General features: G+C 63.4%; 1 protein-coding gene across 2 annotated transcripts; it reads right to left on the bottom strand.

The window, feature by feature from the left end:
- Nucleotides 1-3,091: 3,091 nt before the first annotated feature.
- On the bottom strand, nt 3,092-21,277 carry GRK2 (G protein-coupled receptor kinase 2). Of its 2 annotated transcripts, none has more exons than XM_053662917.1 (21): nt 20,891-21,277; nt 11,579-11,655; nt 9,741-9,814; nt 9,505-9,606; nt 9,330-9,404; nt 9,136-9,197; nt 8,314-8,365; nt 8,015-8,106; nt 7,484-7,583; nt 7,312-7,390; nt 7,100-7,230; nt 6,795-6,889; nt 6,614-6,721; nt 6,353-6,419; nt 6,008-6,108; nt 5,489-5,555; nt 5,305-5,400; nt 4,932-5,094; nt 4,646-4,785; nt 4,438-4,551; nt 3,092-4,338 (listed from the first exon to the last, which is right to left on the bottom strand). In XM_053662917.1, exons 1-21 carry the CDS (start codon nt 21,001-21,003, stop codon nt 4,174-4,176), a joined length of 2,073 nt encoding a protein of 690 aa, XP_053518892.1. In that variant the 5' UTR covers nt 21,004-21,277; the 3' UTR covers nt 3,092-4,173. The 2 variants fall into 2 exon arrangements, with proteins under 2 accessions (XP_053518892.1, XP_036991198.1); XM_037135303.2 differs by having other exon boundaries at nt 4,646-4,782; nt 20,891-21,275.
- Between the last annotated feature and the right edge of the window lie 269 nt (nt 21,278-21,546).

The following is a 21,546-nucleotide window of genomic DNA, read 5'->3' as shown; positions in this document are numbered from 1 at the left end:
GTGCCATGGCAACCGCAGCGGGGCTGGTATGCCGGGGGATCGGGCCCGGGGCGCTGCGTGGCAACCGGGGCAATCACGCACGCGTCCGGGGGAAGCCGGACCCCGGTCTTCACCGGCCTCGGTGAAACAGGGGTCTGCAGGGGGCGGTCCGAAAGGCGGGGCCTGGCTACAGCGTTTGTCTGCGTCCTGCAGGGGGCGTCCCCGGCCCAGCGCAGACCCCTCTTAGCGAGTCTCGCAGGGGAAGGAGGGGGCTGGGCGAGGGGCGGGGAATGGGACTGGGAAGTGCGCGCGTAGTGGGCCGCCGTTTGGCGGCCCCTGGGTTACCATATTTCTGCGACTGTCCTGCCCGTTTCCCCCTCCACCCGCTGTCTTCCTAACCCAGCCCCCGCCTGTTTCCTACCCTCGTTAACACCATGGGTACCGACTATGCCTGTGAGTGCGGGTGGGAGGCGGGAGGTGCTGACTCGCCTCCCAAGCACCTTCAAGATGCCTCTAAATGATGCCCAGCTTAGCATGAAGCACTCTCCCCAGGGACCAGAGCCCGTCTGGTGGTGGCCGCACCCCAAGACAGCGCAGCACTGCAGGGAGATGCACCCCTCCCCCCTGCCCCGGAGCCCTGGAGTCAGGGACAGCGGTACTGGGGAGTGGGGAGAGCAGGCCTGGCTAGCCCTAGACCTCTCCTGGTGGATGACTGCCCACTGTGAAGGGCTTTCACCCACCGCGTGGATCCCTTTTTGCAGAGCTTGCCCTTTGTTGCGAGTGTCAGGGGGAAGGAGAGTTTTGAAATCAGAGCAGGTCCCTCACCCAGAGTGAAGCCAAAGTGCAGGCTGCACTGGCCGAGTGCTGGCCCTGTTACCCACGCTTCAGCCAGGGGTCTGGTCCTGGTCTTGTTGGGTGATGAGGCAGGACCAGGGCTGACCAAGGCTGTCCCTCTGGTCTCAGTGTCCCTGTTGGTAAAATGATTGGACAGTTTGATCTAGGAAGTTTGAGCTCCTCTCTGGGCTGGGAGGCTGGTGGCCATTGTCACCCTGCCCTCTCACATGGCCAGGTGGCACCTGTGGGATTGGGGTCACTTTACCACCCCATCCTGTGGTGTTACAAGGTCACTTGGGTGACTAGGTAATGTCCTTGGGTCTAACAGCAGTGCAGAGGCCTCCGAATGCCCGGACCTGTAAGTCAGGCCCTGCTGGCTGTCGCTGCTGCGGCCCTCCTTGACCTCCACCCTTCTTAAAAGGGGCTGCCCTTTCCCCAAGCCCTCTCCACCCTCCCCACCTTATCAGGACTTTCTCAGGCCCAGCGCCTCTGACCTCTGCCATGGTGAACGCACCTCCCACTGACCCTTGGCTCCCAATTCCATTGTTCTCTCAACCCTTTTCCAGGGCCTCTCCTCTCCCTCCACCCCCAACCTCATCAAGCGTCTTCCTGGCTGAAGGCTTGTCTGTTCCCACCAGCACCCAGATGCCACCTTCACAACCGCATTTCAGCTCCCTCTGGGACACCTTGGTACCTGGTGTCCCATGCTATCACATCAGCAGGTCTGAAACCAGATCAGGCCACATTTGCCCTCTTTCCCTCAGATCAGTGGTGCCCCCCTCCTCCCGCTCTTATGACTCTAAAAGGTGCCATGGACCTCCCCAGGTGGCATCTTGGACTCCTCCCCCTCTCACCCCTAAGTCCCGCCCATTCCTGGTAGGCCCCCGCTCTTCCCATCAGGCCTCTTTGCACCTCTCTGGGTCCAGCAGCACCCACTGCCACAGTGACCTCTCTTCCCTGGACGGAAGCTGCCTCCCTCCGTGCATCCCGCACATGGTGACCGATGACTTGTTCTACATCCAGCTCCCATCACCCCAGCCCCTGTCCAGGGCCTGCAAGGACCTCCCTGAGCCTATCCAAGTTCAGACTCCACGTCCACTCCCTTCTTCGTTCAGTAGTCACAAATTGCTTGCTGGGCTCTGGGCCAGGTTGAGCCTAGCATTCAAGGCCTCCCAGGCCTGGCTCCTTCCTGCTGTGCTCCTGCCAGCCGGAAGCACTCCCAACTGCCTGGCCCTTCCCTGAATCCGAAACGTTCCCCCACCTCCCCACCCCAACGCTGGAAGCCCAGTTCAAAGGCCTTTACACCCTAACTGGTGTGGCTCAGTTGGTTGGGTGTGGTACCTTGAAGCAAAAAGGTCACTGGTTCGATTCCCAGTCAGGGCACATGCCTGGGTTGTGGGCCAGGTCCCTCGTTGGGGGCGTGTGAGAGGCAACTGATCAATGTCTCCCTCACACATTGATGTTTCTATCTCCCTCCCTTCTCCTCTAAAATAAAATTAAAAAAATCAAAAGAGCCTTTTCCCAGACTCCTTAGCCTCCACCCCTAGCAGCCACCTTCCTTCACCACCCACCACACTGTGCTATGGAGGTGGTTCCCTGGGCCCTGCCCAGCAGAGCCCTACATGGGGTGGGCAGCGACAGACCTCGCCCATGGGGGGCTGCAGGGCAGGGCTCAGAGAAAAGGAAGCTGCCCGGCGGCCTTGGCCGGTAGCCCAGTTGGTTAGAGTGCCATCCAGATTCTTCATGTTTGCAGGGGTTAATCCCATCGGGCACATCCAAGAATCAACCAATGGATGCATCAGTAAGAGGAACGGCAAACTGGTCTCTCTCAAACCAGTAACTTTAAAAAGAACAAGGAAGTTGACCAGAGTCCCTTGTAGATGAGAGGCCAGAGGGGAGGCCGCAGCCTAGGAAGGCTGGGGGCCCAGCGGCTCGCTGCAGCCCGAGGGCAGAGGCGCCCGTGTGTCCACGAGTGTCCTCAGCACCGTGCCTGGTGAGCTGGGGTGCTCGCTCAGACCAAACGCAGGGACGCCAAGCACCAGACTCAGGGACCTCCTTCTGCTTCACTGGGCAGTGGGCAGAAGGCCCCGTCTGCTTTTGCAGGGTGGGAGGAGGAGGGGGAGTGGGAGCCTCCGCCTCCACCCTGGAGAGGGCTGGCCCTGGGTGCCTGCTGTGACAGTGGGGGACCTGGCAGCAGCAAGACCCTCTCCCCTCAGGCCCCGCCCAGTGATGGCTGGAACGGCCACTGGGCACAAAAGAGTCTGACGCAGCCGAGGAATCAGGCACCATTTTTTTATAAAAACGCATAGTCTCATTTTTCCACTTTAAAATCACATTCAAAAATCGGCAAAGAAACGCCCCAGGGAGTGAGCGGATGTGGGGGGTGAGCCAACCCAGCCCCTGGGGGAGGAGGCGCGACACCACGGAGGGCAGGACGACTGGCACGAGGGGGCATGCGGCGGGCAAGGCGGGCCCTGTGGGCAGTGGCACCGACGGGACGTGGGGACCGGGGCTGGACAGCCCAGGGGACACACCGGCTGGCCTGCGGTGGCAAGGGCCGGCCCAACTGGCCCCTCTCGCTGTGCTGCCAGGCCACCGAGGCTGACCTCTGTGGTCCCGGTGGACAGGGCCTTGCCCAGTCTGGGGACAGAGGGGCCTCAGAGCCAGGCTAGGCCAGTGTGGCACAACCCGTAGTTGCCTTTCTACGGTTCCTGAGCCCGCGCGCTTGGGGCGAAGAGCGGGGCTGTGGTGACGGCAGGTGCTGCTGCCAACAGCACCCTCCTGGAGGAGCCCCAGCGTCCAGGGAAGGTGGGGACAAAGGCCGTCAGTGTCTCGGGGACTCTTCCCCAGTGAGGGTGCAGGGGTCCGAGTCACTGTGGCGGCCCCGGGGACAGGGAGACAATGGCTCCTCCTCCAACTGGCCAGAGGCAGGACTGTGCAGGGCTGTGTCCCTGTCACAGGAGGGGACAGGTGGGGAAAGTCAGGTAGTATTCCTGTGCTGCACCTCCCCGGGGGCGGGGACACCGAGCCGCCCAACTGTGCCACGGGTGCAGAGCACAGCCTGCAGGGCCTGCCGTGGCACTGTCCCCAGGAAGGGGCAGGGACTGCCCGGGGCTGCTGCCCTTCCCCCACAGGAAGACGCTGGGAGCGGGTACCCCCGAGGCATCAGGGCTGAGGGTGGCTGGAGAATGGCTGGGCTGGCAGCAGCAGGAGCCAGGGCAAGCGGGCCCCTCCCTGGGGGCTGGGGCCACAGGAAATCACAATAATTACAAAATAAAACCTTTTCCGCTTTGCGGGAAAACAAATAATAAAAATTCGACAAAATAAATTAGAGGTTTATAAAAGGCGGGCGGGTGGGGGTCAGAGGCCGTTGGCGCTGCCGCGCTGGACCAGCGGCACCTTGCTCAGCTCCACCACGGGCGAGCGGGCCTTGTTCTTCATCTTGGGCACGCGCTGCACCAGCTGCTGAGCCTCGCGGTAGGCGTCGCGCAGCTCCTTCTTCCACTGGACCAGCTCCGGGTCACTCTGCACGTGCCCAGGGGTCCGTCAGGCGGGGCTTGGGTGCCCCGAGGCCACCCTGTCCCCACGCCGCCCTGCCCACCAGCCCCCCACGCCCCCACTCACGTCGCACTGCAGGACGAACTGTTTGCCGCTGCGGATCTTGAGAAGGAGGCACTTCCGCTCCTTGATCTGCGTCTCCTCCACCGACTGGATCTCCTCCATGGTCAGCAGGCTCTGCTGCAGGGCGGGGAGGGGTGGGCAGGGGGCGTGAGGGTGCAGGACTAGCCCAGCCGGCCCCAGCCAGCCTGGGCCCCCTGGCCCGGATCCTTACCGGGGCCTCGCCCTCGCCCCGCCACTCCAGCCGGTTGGGGAACAGGTAGAAGTACCGCCGCTGCCACTGGGTCAGGAAGGGGTTGCCCATCTTTGACATGTAGCCGTGCATGATGCAGTCCTTGCCCAGGGCGTAGTCTGCTGAGAGAGGGAGAGTGAGAGAGGCCCCGCCCGGGTTGGAATCCCAGGTTGGCTGCTCCCTGGCTGTGACCTCAGCCAGGCTCCCGAAACCTGAGCCTGTTCCTCTAACATGGGCAGTGGGCACCCTGACAGCCACAAACCCTCACCTTCCTCGTGGCCCAGCTGCTTGTTTTTGGTTTTCTTGCGGGCCTCCAGCCGGTCTGTCTCAGCGTTGATGGTGTCGAAGACAGTCTCTGCCACCTCCTGCTGCCACCGCTCGGAGATGGTGAGGGGGAAGTTGCGGTACAGCTCCTGGTCACTGTCCAGTAACTGCATCGTGGGGATGGGGCAGGGACACTTATCACCACGGGCCCCAGGCAGGTCAATCTGGCCCACACCCAGGGATATTTGGGGACAAGGAGCCTGAGGCCCAGCAGCTGACAGGGCCGAAGGGTCTCACGAGGGCAGAGGAGGAAGGAGGACGCGCCGAGGCTGGGCTCAGGGCTCAGGGCTGAGGGGCAAGGGAGGCGAGGCCAGTACCTTGATCCCTTTTGTGTCCTCTTCATCGAAGGAGCCGATGTCGAAGGCGTCGGCAGCGTTTACCTCCCCACGCGGGGGGATCAGCGGGGGCGGGTACTGCAACAGCACAGGGCTGGGTGTCAGCATGGGCCGGACCGGGGCTCAGTGCCGCCCCCCCCCCTGCAGCCCTGGCCCCCACTGCTACCTTCTGCAAGAAGACCATCTGCCAGTCCAGGGAGCGGAAGAAGGGGCTCTCCTTCACCTCCTGGGCCCTGTGGGGAGACCCAGGTCATCCAGGCGGGGGCTGTGTCCGGGCGTGGGGCAGGTGGCCCCAGCTAACTCCTGGCTCAGCCACTTTCTGGCTGTGCGACCTTGGGCAAGTTCCTTAAACCTATGTCTGTTTCCTCATCTCTGGACGGGGGAGGATAGGAGTTCCTGCGCTGTGGGGCTGTTGCGAGTTTTAGTATCGTACATCTTGCAACATCGTGCCTGGCACTTAGTAAATGTTTAATAAACACGAAAAGCTGCTGTCATCACCATCATCGTCCCATCTTTGTTACAAGGGCCTCTCCGGAAACCAGTCTCCAGCTGGCTCCAGCAGTTGCACCCGAGGACACTGGACGTGGAGCTGGCTGTGCCCCGACCTGCGAGTTCCTCAAAGGCGCAGGCCCAGCAGCCCCTGCAGGGGCCTGGCTGGGCGGTGGCCCCAGTGCCCGGCACTCACCCTCGGCCCTGGCAGCCCAGTCTCCGGTGGACATCCCTCTGCAGGAGCCCCTCCAGCAAGGAGCGGAGTTCGGGGGAGAAGGAGTCCGGCAGCTCCACGGCCTGCGGGAAGGGGAGTGAGCCGCTAGCGGTAGGGGCCGAGGAAGAGCAGAGGGGAGGCAGGCCCAGTTTCCCAACTGCCGTCTGAGGCCATGTTCGCTTTGACACACAGGGAGGGGGAGCCTCCAGGGCAGGAGGCTGGAGTGAGAACGGGCAGCCTGAGGTCGCTGTTGGTGAGAACCAAGAGTCCACGACTCACACCCACAGGGACTCCACCCAGCTCGCCCGGCAGCTGCCCCACACTCACCATTGTCAACGTCATGCGGTCGATCTCATGCTTGTCTTTGGTCTTGTGCTGCCGGAACGGACTGTGCCTGGGCAAGAGAGGCCAAGGCTGAGGTCACAGGACAGGAATGGGGAAACTGAGGCAGATAGCATCAATGATCCTTGTCCAAAGCCGGGGATGGTGCCATTCCTAACGCCCAGGCAGCTGTGGGCTCCTCCCCCACAGCTGGGGGAGGAACTGCTCTGTCCGGTCCCACCCGCCCACTTGGGATGGCCTGCTCACCCCCGAAGCAGCTTGAAGAGCATGCAGCCCAGGGAGAACCAGTCGGCGCTGCTGTCGTAGGCCACACCCTTCTGCAGCACCTCAGGGGCCATGTACCCGTGGGTGCCTCTGTGGAGGCAAAGAGGCCGTGAGCAGGTGCGGCAGAGGGTGTGGGAGGGGCAGGCAGGGGCGGGGCACTCACACGCTGGCGTGGGGCTTCTTCTTGGAGAAGTCGCAGGCCAGGCCCAAGTCCGAGATGCGCACGTGGCCGTGCTCGTCCAGCAGGATGTTGGCGGGCTGTGGAGACACGCCAGTGAGCGGCCCCTGGCGGCCCGGGACCGTGCCCAGCAGGAAAGATGCTGGTGGGGTTGCTGCCTTCACTTTAGAGGGTGATGGCCCCAGGCCCCGGCCAGGTCTCTACCTCCTTCCCTCAATCACAGTTTGAATCTGGAAAACGGCTTGGTGGGTGGGAGGGCGCCCGGAGAGGAGGGCCGGGCCGAGGCTCACCTTCAGGTCCCTGTAGACCACAAAGCGGTTGTGCATGTGCTCCAGGCCCAGGATGATCTCCGCTGCGTAGAAGCGCATGTCGGCCTCGGAGAAGACCCCGTGCTGGGACAGGTGGTAGTGCAGGTCCCCACCTGCGGGAGGCAGCACTCAGCGCCCGCCCAGGGCCCTGCGGTGGGGCCCCCAGTGCGTCCGGGGCCGGAACGTACACTCACCGTTCATGAGATCTAGGATGAAGCTGAGCTTGTCCGGTGTGTGGAAGGCATAGGACATGCAGACGATGAACGGGCAGTCCTGGCAGGGGACAGGACCAGGGGACGTCAGCCCAGGCGCAGCCCCGGGTCCCAGAGCCAAAGGCTGCCCAGGTGGCCGGCCCGCCCAGCTCACCCCGGTGCTGACAAGGGACAGCATGATGCGCTCGTTCAGGGCCAGGGTCTCCCCCTGCTTCATCTTGATACGCTTCTTGTCCAGACACTTCATGGCGTACCTGGGGGACGGGGGTCAGGGGGTCAGGGAGTCAGTCCAGAGGTGCCCACAGTGCAGAGCCCAAGGCTGCTCTGGGGCCCAGGGCTGGGGGTGGAGCGAGTCCTCGGGGCTCCTTTGGGAAAGAGTGGACACCACGACAAGCTTATGACACACGGAGACAGAGAGAGGGCAGGAGAAAGTGCTGGCGGGCCGGGCGCTCCAGGCCCAGGGGTGAAGCAGCACAAGCGCACACGGGGGTGGGGGCGGTGGCACGGACGAACAGCGGGCACACATCCCCCTGCAGAGACCTGCCCACTCAGGACCCTGCCACCTGCGACCCGGGGCCCTGACGCCCCCAGAGCTCTCCCACGGGCACCAATGGCTTTGGGACACCCATAGGGGACCTCTCTTCCCTCTGGCATCCCACCCAATGGCGGCTAAATGGGTGCTCACATCTTGCCCGTGTCGGCCTTCCGGCACCCGTAGACCTCGCCGAAGCCCCCTCGGCCAATGATGCGGTGCACGCTGAAGTCGTTCATGGTCAGCTGCAGGGGCGGCAACGGCCGGGGTCACTGCAGGCTGCCTGGGCCCCTTACCCAGGGCCGCCCTCACCACATGCTTACCTGCCTTGAGCCACCCCCGTGGGGAACCTGGCCCTGACCCTACAGCCACCACCCCAGGGGGTTGAAGGGCAGATGCCCCAACCTGCCCAGCCCTAGGGCCTGGCTCCCACACCCACCCAGCCTACTCACATGGATGTTAAGTTCTACGTTCTTCCATTGGCAAAATCGTGTAAATTTATCACTGTAAGAGAAGAACCTGGCCTGAGACGAGTTTCAGAAAGTGGAATAATGCCAGGTGCGACCCGCCCCACTCTGATGCCATTCCCTGGGGTCCTGGGCCTCAGTGTCCTCTCTGGGACTGCCCAGGAACAGGGCCACCCTGAGCTGGGCCCCCATCCCAAGCGCTGGCCAAGCGGGGCTGCCCGCTCTGTGGCGGTTCCTGCTGTAATCAGGTAACCCGGAGAGAGGTCTTCCGACCCAACTCAGACTTCCTGCCAGGACGACACTGACGGTGCTCATCACACCCCTGCTTGCACACCTCCAGTGACGCAGCGCTCACTCCCTGTGAAGCCCCCACACCATGGCTGGGGAGCTGAGACCCTAAGAAAACTGTTCCTTACTGCAGGCTGAAATCTGCCTACAATCCCCACCCTGGACATAAGGGTGGGGGGCAGGGGGACAGCGTGTCCTTTGGTGTCTGCCCCTACCACCACCCGATGCTTCTTGGCCCAGAGAGGCCCAGCAGGGTGCCAGACAGTCCGTGGAAGGGAAGGGCTCTTGGATGGTCCCTTGGTCCCTGGAGAATCCCCTGGGACAGGCCTGGTGCCGAGACAGGAGGGGCAGGAGTGTAGAGCAGGTGACGACCTGGCCTAACCTCTCAGGAGTCCCTACACGGGGGTGCAGATGAGCCCAGGGCCCAGAGTGGGGTGGCTTCTCCCTCCACAGCACCCACAGCCCTTCTCACGGTGACCTCTTCCTCCCCCTGCTCTCTCCAGTGCACCCCACTCTCACCTCTCGATGAACTTCTGGAACACGTCCCCTCGGAGGTTCTGACAAATCTCTTCGATGTACGGCTGAGGGAGGGAGGGAGGGGGGAGGCAGAAGTTGGTGACTGGGCCCGAGGGGCAGCTCATCAGCTCCGTGGCCAGGGCCGATGGCCACCCAGGTTGGGCTGGGAGGCAGTGGGGAATGAGCTCAGCACACACCTGGAAGAGGTCCGGAGGCACCTGCCTCTTCACCAAGTGGCCCTGGACGTGCTCAATGGCACTTTTCGAGAAGGGCTGGAGAAGACAGAGGTGGCTGTGAACTCTCTACAGGGTCCTTTCATCCCTTCCCATCGCCCCGGTCACTCTGGGCCGGCACGCAGGCCCGGGCACTCACGTGCGAGCAGGCCAGCAGCTCCTTCATGATGTACGTGTCGAAGATCTCCCGGCTGCAGGCCAGGCGCTCCTCCTCCGTCTCTAGCTTCTCGTATCTCTTGATCTAGAGGATGAGTTCCCCGAGGGTGACCTTTGGCCCAGCGGAGCCTAGGGGCACCAACGCCAAGCACCCCATGGGTTCAACGAAAGCAGCCCCACCTCGTCCCCCCTCCGCGGGCAGAGCAGGGTCGGCCTCACCTCCTCATAGAACTCCACCAAGGGCTTGGCCTCCTCCAGGTGTTTCAGGCAGAAGTCTCGGAAGAGCAGGTACCCTGAAAACAAGCTCCGGGTCACACTGGCCACTCCGCCGCACAGGCTTCCCGTCCCCGGGGGCGGTGTGGGCTTGGTGCTCCCTGGGCAGGGCTGCACAAGGAGGGGGTGGAGGCGGTCTCTGGCCCAGGCCGGGGCTGGGTGAGACGGCGTGGAAGGCAGCCACCCACTAAAGATTCTTGGGTGTGGGGTCGGGGTGCCTGCACTTGTACTCCTCTCAGAATCTGCCTCCTCAGGCGGTGGCCGGAAAGTGGCAGGCACCGTGGTGAGGCCGAGGCTGGGGGTGGGCTCTGGCACCTGGAGCCCCTGCCCTCTCACTGCAGTCCAGGGCCTGCACCTCCTCCCAGAGGGTGATGCCCACACCGGGTAGGCCGTGCGGGAGCAGTGAGGCTCACCCAGGCCAGGCCGGAGCGGCGGCACAGGGGGACGAAGGCAGCTTCCGAGGGGCTGCCCCCTCTCCCTACACCTCACAGCCCCTTCCATCATCTGGCTGCTTTACACAGCAGCCCTGAGAAACAGGCGGATGGGGGGGGGGCTCCGACCCAGTTGGGGAAACTGAGGCTCAGGGAGGTGTGGCAGGCAGGCGTTACGTGGCAGCCATGAGAGCTTGGGGCTCATCGACCCTGGGCCAGGTCCTCGGAAGGGCAGGTTGGGGGGTGGGGCCTTGAAGGGCATGGGCCACGGGGGAGGGAAGAGGTGACACAGGCTGTGGCAGGGGCTCACAGAAGACCCCAGCTAGGCCAGGTCTCACCCGGCCCAGGAGCAGGGGCCTGAGGCCTGGCCTCAAGGCAGCGATGGAAGGCAAAGGAGAAGCAGGGCTGGTCCCACAGCCTCCAGCCCAACCTGAGTGACCAGCTAGCACGGGGCAGTTTTCTATGCCTCTTTGGGGGCACTGACCCCACAGCCTGGGCACCTCTGTCAGAGTGTGTGGCCGTCACTTCTGGTAGGGAGGCCTGGTGCTTCAGTATTATGTCTCTGAGTGACGGGGACAAGGGGCCTTCACTGGCACCATCTCTCCCAGCCTTCCCCTAGGCCCGGCGAGCAGGGCTCCTGAGTAGCAGGTCCCAGGTGAGGGCACCAGCAGGCTCAGAGAGGTTAAGCAATGTGCCCGAGCTCACACAACACAAGCAGGGGACCCATGAGGTGTGCTTCCTTACACACCGGCTCCCCAAGCCTGACCTCCAGGCCAGGCTGTGCCAGGCCAGGCTGCTCCCCTCCCAGAGCCGAGATCTGTTCTCCGGAAATCAGGTCAGAGAGCCAGAGCTATGTGTGCCTGCAGCCGGCTTCTCTGAGAGCTGCCCCGGCCGTGCCCTAGGCCAGGTCCCCACGCTAAGACGACAGGCCCTGGAGGACCAGAACCGAGACCCGGCCAGCCCGAGTAGGCTGCTCACACAGAGGGCCCACGGGCCGGGCGGCCGACCGCAGCGAGGCAGGAGCCACAGGAAGAGCCCCGCCCCTTCCTGTCAGCTCTACCAGCAGCCGGAGCAACCGTGCCTGCGCCAAGGGGAAGCTGCAACTCTCAAAAACAAAAACCCCAAAGGAGGAACTTCCCCCGTGGCCCTGGAAGACTGCTGGGCCCCCACCCCTTCACAGGGCTCCCTGGGCTGACAGCCAGGGGCTGAGTGGCACGGGGGGGGGGGGGACGGACACACACAGCCCTGCTGTCACCCAAGGGCTCACTGGTGGTCCTGCCCCAGGGGATGGGATGGGAGGGGGCAAACCCACACCCCCATCCTTGGGGCTGGCGAGGCCCTCACTGGACTCACCCAGCTTCTGGGAGAAGATCTTCTCAAAGGTCACCTCACCCCGGTCCTCCAAGTACTTCTGCATGACACTGCGGATGCTGAAAGACAGAGGGGCCGTGGTGATCTGCCGCCCCCCTGATGTCTGTCGGGCCTCCAGGCCCTACTTCCCTGGAAGGCTGTTGTCTTCTCTCCCTGAGTCCAGAGTGGAGGGCCCTGCTGGCGGGTGTCCCTGCTCCCTCCAGGAAAGCCACACCAGAGGGACCTGAGGAAGCCTCCGCTTGCCCCCTAAGGCTCTGTGCCTGAAAGCTAGGGTGGCCAGCGGGTGGCTGCTCAGAAGTGTGGTCCCAGCGCTGCCTCATGCTGGCTTTGGGGACTCGGCCAAACCTCAAAAGCCAGGCCTCCCCCACCAGCAGGTGATGGGTAACCAAAGCGCGGCCCATCCTGGCCATGCAAGGCATCCTGCTAGGCCACAAAACGGAGCCGCAATGAGAGGTGTATGCGTTACAATCTGGGCAGACCCTGAAAGCATTCTGCTGAGCAAGAAAGAGGCACCACGGGCCGAGTGGCATGTGATTTCATTTGTACGACGTGTCCAGAACAGGCACATGCAGAGAGCCTGGGGGCAGACTGGCAGGGGCCGGGGGCGGCAGAGGGGCTGCTAACAGGTGCGAGTCTTTCTGGGGAGACGGAAGTACCCTGGGATCACGAGGTGTGGTGAGCGCTACACAACACAGGGCGTGTACTAAAACCTACTTGACTTTAAATGGCAAATGTTATGGTACGCTGAACTATACCTCAACTTTTAAAAATAATTAAAGAAACAAAGCCAAGTCTCAGTTCCGAGGTCCCTCCACCTGCCCCGGGGCTCCAGTGGGGCGGCAGGGGCCCAGACCCACACTCCCGCCCACCTGTCTCACGGCCACCACTGAGCTGGGAAAGAGGCACAGGACCCTCTAGTTCATGACTCACACACGCCTTTCTGTCCCCTCCCCCTTCTCCTGGACCACTTGTGGTCCAGCCCTGCAGGCCTGCCTGTCCTGGTAGCCAGTGGCAGTCACATCCGGCCTTCACTAGTCCAGGACCCTGAGAAAGACTCCCAACTGCCTGCACTGAGGGCCACGCTGGGCAGTCACATCTGACACCACGCGAGGCTCACATGACCCTTAGGACACGTGGAGAACGAACGGTCCAGGCTCTGGGCCCTCCCCTCTCCACATCCCTCTCAGGGCTCAGCACAGGGCCCTGGCCACCGGGGCCTGCTGTCCAGCACCCACCAGAAGGCGAGGTGCCATGTACCCCGTCCCCCAGGCAGGTCCTCCCAGGGTACCAGTCCTGCTTGTGTGACATCGGCCAGACTGTGCCAAAGCCTGAGTGGGACCCAGTCAGTTGGAGGAGACATGGGAAGGGAAGAACGTTCCAGGCCGTCGGGGCAGACTCGGTGGAAAGGGCAGGACAAGCGCCGACAGGATGTCGGCAGGCGGTGCAGCCCGGGGCAGGTGGGCAGACTGAGGACGGAGAAGGGAAGGCCGGGCCAGGGACGAGCAAGCAGCTGTGGTGGGGCACACCGGGCAGAGAACAGCTGGGCAGGGAGCGGGCTGACTGGCTCCGCTGGATGTGCCCACTGCAGGAAGCGCCGGGACCGAAGACACTGGGCCAGGAAGGAGAGAAGAAATGGCAGCCGACAGAGGAAGGAAGGTGCACAAGGCCAGCTGGAAGGCGGCCGTGCGCCAGCAGAGCCTGCCCAGCCCCTGGGCCTGGGCTCGGAGGAAGAGGACTCAGCCTTTTTCCACTCAGCACTTTCCTTCTGAGATGGTCTGGCCCAGGCCCGGCCTCCCTGGGCCTTTGCTTGTGTTTGAGCTGTGCACAGAGAAGCCTCGTAAGAGAACACAGGGGCAGATAGAGCCCAGGAGGGAAGGCCCGATCCCACGTCCCAAGGTGCTGCATGGGCAGCGGGAGCTTGAACACTCTGCGGAATGAGGACAGAGCCCTGCCTGGGGACCAGAGGCCTCAGGCCACAGTCCTCGTGGGGCTCTAGGGCTCCCCGCTCTGGGAGGGCAGCTTGGAACCTCTGGTTCAGACACTGGGACAGCCTAGGGGCACAATGGGACCGAGCTCAGTGGGAAGGCCAGTCCGAGGCGGCAAAGGCTCACAGGGTGGCGAGACCAGGCAGCTGGGAGTCAGGGGCATGGGCCGAGGCACCCTGCAAAGGCCAAGTGCTTGGACTTCTCCCATGAGGGGACCGGGAAGGGGGGCGCCTGTTGGCCTTTGGCCCAGCCCTGGGCTCTCCGCGTCAGCCCTCATTCCTACGGAAGGGGAAGAGAAAAAGTAACCAGGGGAAAACACATCACAAGCTGTCCATCCTCCTTGGAGACACACCGTGGGACGGTGGTCTGGTGTGCTCAGGTGGAATGTCTGTCCAGACAGGAAATGCAGATGGCAGGCAGAGTGACTCCAGCCTGTCCGTGTGACCCCACCATGGCCCCTGCAATAGTCACTGGGAAGCCCTCCTGTGCCCCAACCCGCTTCCTGAGGACAGGCCAGACGGGCACCAGCTCCACGAAGGAGGCGCCACGGGAGAGCCCGCCCGGAGCCAGGGAGCCGTCCCGCCCGGGACACCGAGGTCCTCACACACCGAGGTCCCCACTTGAGCTCCCCTGGCAGCCAGCCCCCCGCCCCGCCTCTCCCCGCAGGAACCTGCATGGGAGGCCGCAGCATTCTTCCCAGCCACAGCACTTTACTTTCTTCCTTAAAAAGGAAAAGATGTTTTCTAAATAAAATACACATGCCCCCCCCCCACCAAACGCAAGGTCAGACTCGGACGGAAGGGAAGGCCCCCAAAGCGACAGCAGTGGAGTTCCCTGTCGGACCCCACAGGGCCTGGCAAGTGAGGAAAACATTGTGGGGGGTGGTCCCGCCAGGGCGGCAAGTGCAGGGGAGGCGGTGATGGCCTCCCCATGCTGGGTCGCCTTTGTCTCCAGCACCCGCTCCCTGATCCTGGCAGAGTCTGGGGTGGTGGGGGCCCGGAGCAGCATTCCTGAGCCCACCCGGGTCAGCAACCCCAAGACAGGAGCACGTGGCCCCCGGGCCAGCCCTGGGGTGCAAAGGCAGCCGCGTGCCTTGGGGCGGGCTTGGGGCTGCCTGTGCTCTCCCAGTGGTTGGTGGCCGACCGGCACCCAGGTCTGGTGCCAAAGGGCTCTTCCCTCATCCCTCCCCAGAGGCCAGGCAGGTCACCAACATTAAATGTCCAGTTTCCTCATTTGTAAAATGCGGATGTCAACAAAATGCTGAATTGTCCGGCCATTTAAAAAGCCCGAGAGGGCAGAGGCAGCACTCTCTGGAGATGGCGGCCCTGCGATGAGGGCCCACCTGCTGGGAGCCCACCGCCTGTGCTTCCTCCTAGACTCTGACCAGGGACCATAATAAATTGCTCTCATTTGCGTCTCTGTCCCACACCTGCCGTGCTCTCGGGGAGAGGGGCCTGTGGCCCGGTGGCTTCCTGACAGTGGGCTCTGGGCAGGGCCCGGCCCAGGAGCGCAGCCTGAGCCACGCACGTGGGCTGCTGCACGGCTCTGCTCACACCAGCCTCGCGTTCGTGCTGCCTCGCCCGGGGGCCCCAGTGGAGCCCAATACCTGCCCTGCCAAAGTACAGAGGGCCCCTCGGCAGGAGGCCCGCCCCACCGTGGCAGGGAGCTACCCGGCCGGCTGCCTGCCAGGGCCACCTGCGGCCAGGGCTGTTCACACCGGCTGCAGCTGCTCCGAGGCAGGCCCCGCCTGACACCGGGTGGGGGGGCATTTCCTCCGTCTCAGCCCAGAGTGAGGGTAGGGGTGATGGGTCGGCAGGCAGGGAGGGGGTGAGAACTTCCGGTACCTTCTGGAACCATGTGGTTCACAGGAAAAGCAAAAGCCCTTATTCGCAGTGCAGTGGCCTGGCAGGCTGCACTGGGCCTTGCAGGTGACTCCTGCACAGGGTCACAGATGGCAGCCTACGTGGACTGGGAGGGAGGGACGCAGGGTGGGTCAGAGGCAAACACACTCCTTCACACGGTGAGGAAATCAAGGGCCGAAGAGTCTGGCGGCTTGCCCAGAGTCCCACACCGCGTTAGTGGCCAGAACACGTCCAACCCTCCCTGAGAAAGGGCCTCCCCTTGACCTCGGTGGCAGAGCAGGGTGCAGGGTCTCAGGGGACCCTGGCCTGTGACCTGGCAGTGGCTGTGGGCAGCAGGTGGCATCTCTCCTGGGAGTCTGTAAGGCTGGGGGCAGCTCTGGCTGGCGCCTGGCGGGCCAGGTCCATGGTTCCTGTGCCCATGTAACAGGGACGACGGAGCCTTGAAGTCCCAGGACAGTGAAGCTGGTGTGGGGACCTGCCAGGGCAGCCACGTCGGAAGCGCCGCACTCCGGGAGGTAACGGCTACAAGCCAGCAGCGGGGAGTCTGAGGCACCCTCTGCGGTATTTCCAGGAAACGTGGCACCACCGTGGGAGTGGAAGGAGGAAGTCCCCTGGGGCTTATAAATATTTCTCAATGACTCTCCCTGGGGCCGTCAGTGCCCTCAGAGCTCGAGGACGGGGCACACACGCCAATCGGGAAAGACCAACTGAGATGGCCAGATGTGGGGCAGGCCCAGCCCGGGAGGGACAAGGACGCCCGGCGGGCACCTCGCACTCAGGCCCGGTGTGAGCATCCTGTCCTCGCCCGCCGGGTGCCCAGTGGCACCGGGCCACCGAGCGACTGGTGGGGTGTGCGGGAAGAGACACTGCGGCGGCCTTGTCACGTGCCACGGCCTCTACATGAATGTGACACTAACACCACACCCTGCACCTCACTCTGCTGGTGTCAGTGCACCAGTAACACACTTCCAGGGCTCCGTGGCTCCCGGGCTGCCCCTCCCCAAACCCAGGCTGGCCCCAGACTTGGAGAACTGCCCCTCGGGGAACAGCGCCGCCCACGTGCTGCCGCCACCAGGAAACCCACGCTGAAGCCAGGCCCCCCCGCCCTCGCAGACGCCGGAGAAAGGGCAATGCTATAGTTTTAGGAAAGCTGCTGCCCGACATCCGTTTTGGAGTCTCCTGTTTGAAACGGCTTAGCAATAACTTGAACGTAACTCCGTCTTCGTGATGAGCGCAGGATGTGGTCCCTCGGGGCTGTAGGAGAGTGGGAAGGGCCACAGGAAGAAAGGGCAGGCGTGACAGAGCTTGTGTGTTCCCCAAAGACGCCCTCGGGCCACAGCTGCTGTGTGGTCCCAGGTGGGAGCACCCCTTGGCCACATCATGGCAGCCGAACCCCCGAGGCCAGATGCTCGACCCCTCAACGAACCGACCTGGGCGCCTGCCCAGGGCAGGAGGGACCCCGCCAGCTGCAGAGTGTGCCTGCACGGACCTCACCAGCCATTCGCCAGTAGTGACTGACTGGGGGTTCATAGGATACGTTATTCCTGGGCTGACGGAGCCCAGACTCCCCCCACGGATTCCAGCCTGCCTGGGATGGTTGCGTTCCCGCAGTCCCTCGGTAAACGGGCAGATGAGCAACTTCACGGCAAAAACATTAACACCAGTGCTGGGGAGAGGGGGACAGATGGGAGAAGACAGCCCAAAGACCCACTGCTGGGGAACTCGGGGCTCTGAGGGCCCGCAGGGAGAGACTGCCAAGACGACGGTCTTGTTTTCAAGGGCAGGCGGAGGGAGGGTGCTGCCACTGGAGTGGAACGCTCTGGACTAGGAATAGAGGCTGCTGCTGAAGAAGCAGAGGGAGAGTTGGAGGAAACTTCCCCTGCACCCCTTCCCCTACCAGTCAAGGGCAGGAAGTCCTGGAGGCTAAGAGTTAACAGGAACGAAGAAGCAGCAGAGGAAGAGTGCGGTCCGGGAGACAGGGAAGCCAGAGGAGGGCAGGAGGAAGGAAATCCACGTGGGGGCGGACCAGGAAGCAGCCGAGAAAATGGGAGGCTGCAAGAGGCACCCGGCTTTGACAATCTGCTGCCGGGACTGCCACTGTCACTGGGGAGGGCAGGGGGACCTCCTGGGACCGCCCAAGCCGGGCTCCTCAGCCCAGAGCCCAGAGATTAATTACACAAGGCCTCCAAGGTCATATTAAGCAAACGACGATAATTACAGGACTGCTGCTGCTGAGAAGGGGAGAGTGAGCAGCTCCTCCGGGGAAAGGCGCAGACCGTGGACCCAGAGAGGCCATCAGTGAAGGCGCAGCTCCTCATTTCCCCGAGACGGAGCCAGGCAGGCTCAGCCAGGCTCAGCCAGGGAAAGGGACGTGCCTGGGTCCCACTGAGCTGGTATCGCAGCAGGATTAGAAGCCAAGTCTCCTGTCTTCCAGCTACACAACATTGCTTCCTTCCATGAGAAGGTAGAGAAATGGGTCAGTTTTCTCGAATTCTATAGGGTGACAGAGGGAAGGCCCCTGTGCCCAACAGCTCACGCTCCCCAGCTGTGACAAGTCAGAGCTGTGATGACAGAGCTGTGCACAGCCAAGCCACGACCCGGGCACCAGCCACCAAGAAGGATTACCTGCAGGTGGGAGGGACTCCAAATGGCGCCCCATCACGGACAAGCCACGGCCTTTCTCCTGGACGCGGCCCTTGTGTGTGAGGGGCGATGTGGCCCCAGGTGTGGAGCTGCCCCCTCTGGGCACTGGCTGTGCCGGGGGCAGGCCCCTGGACAAGCCCAGCTGACAGAGCTGGGCGCTGCCCCGCTGCTCCCAGGCCGCCTCCCCAGCCCCATGGCTCCCAGGAGAAGGGGTGCCAGCTGGCACATTCCAAAAAACGTGGGCAAGGGGAGAGCAGAGCTGTAGAGGGGTGTGTGGAGGAAAGAAACCACAGCAGGGAAGGGCACCCGGGAGTCCGGCAACCCAAGTCCAGGTTCCAGTCCCCCCTCCGCCACCCCCATTACCAAATCTCCTCTCTCAGCCTTAGTCGCTTCAACTATTAAATGGAAGACTATCACCTGCTGTGCCTGCTTCCCACAATCATGAAAAAGATAAATGGAGTAAAAAGCACTTGGCAAACTGGGAAGTGCCAGGCAACGATACAGTCATAATGACTCTCCAGGGCAGGAGGCATCCGACCCGCTGGGTGTGGGAAGCATAGAGCAAAGGCCGGCGTGTCCTCAGATGCAGGAGGCCTGGACTCCGGGGGCAGCTCAGGGATGCTGCTCGGAGCAGCTCTGGCCGTTCCTGGCCTCGGCCCACCAAAGGTCACCACCTGGAGCCTCCAGTCCATCTCGCAGAAGTGGGCCGTACACCCAGCACCATGCTGCCAGCGGGCGACCCTGTACAAGAACCCAAGCCCCCAGGCCCCCGGTCTCCTGCCTACAGCCCACCGCCACCCTGGTGTCAGACACGGCACAGTGCTGGCAGCTCTCACGCAACTGCTACAGGCAAGGCGTGGCCTTGCCAACTTCGCATGGTGGTTTTTGGATCAACTGAGATGACAGATGTCAAAATAAATAATAAATTATTATAATTTCCACCATCCTTCCTATCACCGCCATCACTGCCGCAGATGGTAAAGAGGACAGGGAAAGAGGAACATCTCGTTTCTCAGGGTGCTGACACCTGCAGAGCCAACCCAAGGTGGGGCCCCATCGGGAGCAATGCATTCTGGGGAGAGATTGCCCAAAGGCGGAGAGTTCCAGAAAAGGCCCCGCCTCACCCTTTGCAGAACTCTGACCTGCAGGAGGGTCTTGAGGTCTTGGCCAGCAAGGAGAACCGTTGCGGGCCCCAGAGGCCGACTCCCCCATTTCCTCCCAAGTGGCTTTGTCATTTCTGAACTCGTTTTTGTTCCAACTGTCACTGCTCCCTGGACAGCCCCCAGCTGACAGTCAGTCTGGTTCCTGTTTTGAGAAATCTGATTGCAAATGTCTAGAAAAAAAGAGCCCTAACGGCCTGTTCAGAAAGCAGACTGATTTTCCTCTCCCAGGCCCGGTGTCCAGTCAATCTGAAACCCAGTGAACAGGGCCCTGAGGAAGACATGGCGACCGGCGACGGCACAGCACCCCTCACAGCTCTGGGCCCTGCTTCAAAGTCTCAGGGCACTCGCTGCGCAGCCACGGCCTTATGCCTCACGTTCACATTTCACAGATGAGGAAATCGAGGCCCAGAAACAAGAAGGGACTTGCCCAAAGTCACATGATAAGACCATGACAGCTAGGACAGGCTCCTGGGCTGCCCAGAACCAGCATGCCAAGTCTCGGGCAGGTATGGGGAGTCCCTGGGACTGGCCTCCCCAGGTGACACGAGGAATTGCAGTGGGCACACAGCTCTCACAGATGCAGAACAGCCAGGCCCTGGGTCCGGCCACAGTGATGGAAGAAACGTGGAAGGAGAAGCCGGAAGCCCTGATCTGGTGGCCAGGCACCTCCCTGGATCACCTGTGACACTGGGCAGACCACTCACTTCTGGGGCTTCAGGTGCCCCACCTGTTCCGAGGGACCAAAAACCACACCCATCCTACCTGTCCATGGGTGGTCACGAGGCTCAAACACTGGGAAAATGCTCTAGAAGCCATAACATGCTGGACACGCCTCAGCTACCGTCTGTATCCCGTACACTCCCGCACTTACATCCTGCATGCAGTTTAAACTTTGATACCAGGTCTAATGACATCAGTTGTCTCACAGAGAGGTGGCAGCATGGTCCAGCTGCTGCAGGGGTGCTGCGATGTCCCCAGCAAGCAGCACCACAGGGCACCATATGCAGGGCCCACCAGAGGAGGAGAGGGGGCAGTGAGGGGCCTCCTCCACTGGGCTGGGGCACACACCACACCCTGCTCCTCACCACACCGACCTCCAAAGCCAGGGACCCATCAGAGGGTGGGGAAGACTTCTATGTCCCCCAAATCTCACACAAGTGTCCACCAGAAGGGGCTGAGAGTGGACGCAGAGGAACCCCGAGGGGAGATGGGCTGGGTGTAGGGGCAGCAAAATGATGGGCAATACTGTCAGGCCGGGGAGATGGTAGGAGGTGGAGGAGGGGGCTGTGGAAGGACCAAGGGCTGCCCGGAGGAGGATGGAGGGCGCGCGGGGCTACTTGGGGAGAAGGCAGAGACGAGGGCCAGGCGGAGTGCAAGAGGGCACTGGGAGGCCGAGCGGCGGGGCAGGGGGCACTGAGACGGTCGGGGAGCCGCTGGGGCTGGAAAGCCCTGGCGTTGGGGCGCTGGAGGTTCAGGTGCACGGGGCCTGGGTCGCGGGGGTCAGGGCAGGGTTGCTGGACCCGGAGCGGCGGCTGGGGCAGAAGGGGTCACGGGATAGCACCCGAGTGGACTGGGGTTGAGAGGTCTGGGCGCTGGGGCGCCCGCCGGGGCGCGGGGCCGAGGAGCCGGTGGCCACCTTACCTGGGCTCGGGCAGCAGGATCTTCTTGCTGGCGCGCGCGGCCGGCGTGGCCTTGCTCTTCTCCATGGCCATCAGGTAGCTCACGTCGGCCAGCACCGCCTCCAGGTCCGCCATCTTGGCGGCGGCGGCGGCCTCTCCCGCCGCTCAGCTCCGCTCCGCTCCGCTCGACTCGGCGCGCTCGGCCCGGCCCGGCCGCTCCGTCGGCCTCGGGCGCCGCCGCCCGCCCAGCCCCGCTCGGCGCCCGCGGCTCCACTCGCCGCGGCTCACAGGCGGCGCCGCCCCATGGCGCCGGCTCGGGCCCGGCCCCGGCTCGCTCCGCTCCCGCCGGGACTGCAGTCGGGCCGCCGCCGCCGCCGCCGTCGCCGCCCGCGCCCCGGAGCCGCAGCCGCCTCCGGCCCCGCCTGCCGCGCACAGCGCCAGCGAGCCCGCGAGGGGCCAGACGGGCGGGCGGCGGCGCCCCCTGGAGGCCGCGCGGGCTGCACCCAGCCTGACCCCCGGCGGCCACGCAGACCCTACGTCCGACCCGTCCCACCCCGGACCCCAACGCCAGGCGGGCGAGACCCACCACCCTTCCCCAGACCTGGGGCACAACAGAAGAAAACGCTGGACGCAGACCTTGAGCCCCCAGTCTGATCGCAATTCGGATTCCAGTCTCGA

Source organism: Artibeus jamaicensis, unplaced genomic scaffold (assembly GCF_021234435.1).
Source record: "Artibeus jamaicensis isolate MK-2021 breed Jamaican fruit bat unplaced genomic scaffold, CSHL_Jam_final contig_3109, whole genome shotgun sequence".
Lineage (NCBI taxonomy): Eukaryota > Metazoa > Chordata > Mammalia > Chiroptera > Phyllostomidae > Artibeus > Artibeus jamaicensis.
Note: the sequence above shows the minus strand (reverse complement) of the source record. Positions and strands in the feature narration are given on the sequence as shown.

Bases quoted from the DNA above. Each gene is read 5' to 3' on its own strand.
- GRK2 (XM_053662917.1), bottom strand. From the start codon at position 21,003: ATGGCGGACCTGGAGGCGGTGCTGGCCGACGTGAGCTACCTGATGGCC. The intron at 9,607-9,740 runs GTGAGGCCGACC...CTCATCCTCTAG, and splicing joins TGGTGGAGTTCTATGAGGAG to ATCAAGAGATACGAGAAGCT. The intron at 4,339-4,437 runs GTGAGTGGGGGC...GGGCACGTGCAG, and splicing joins AGTTCGTCCTGCAGTGCGAC to AGTGACCCGGAGCTGGTCCA.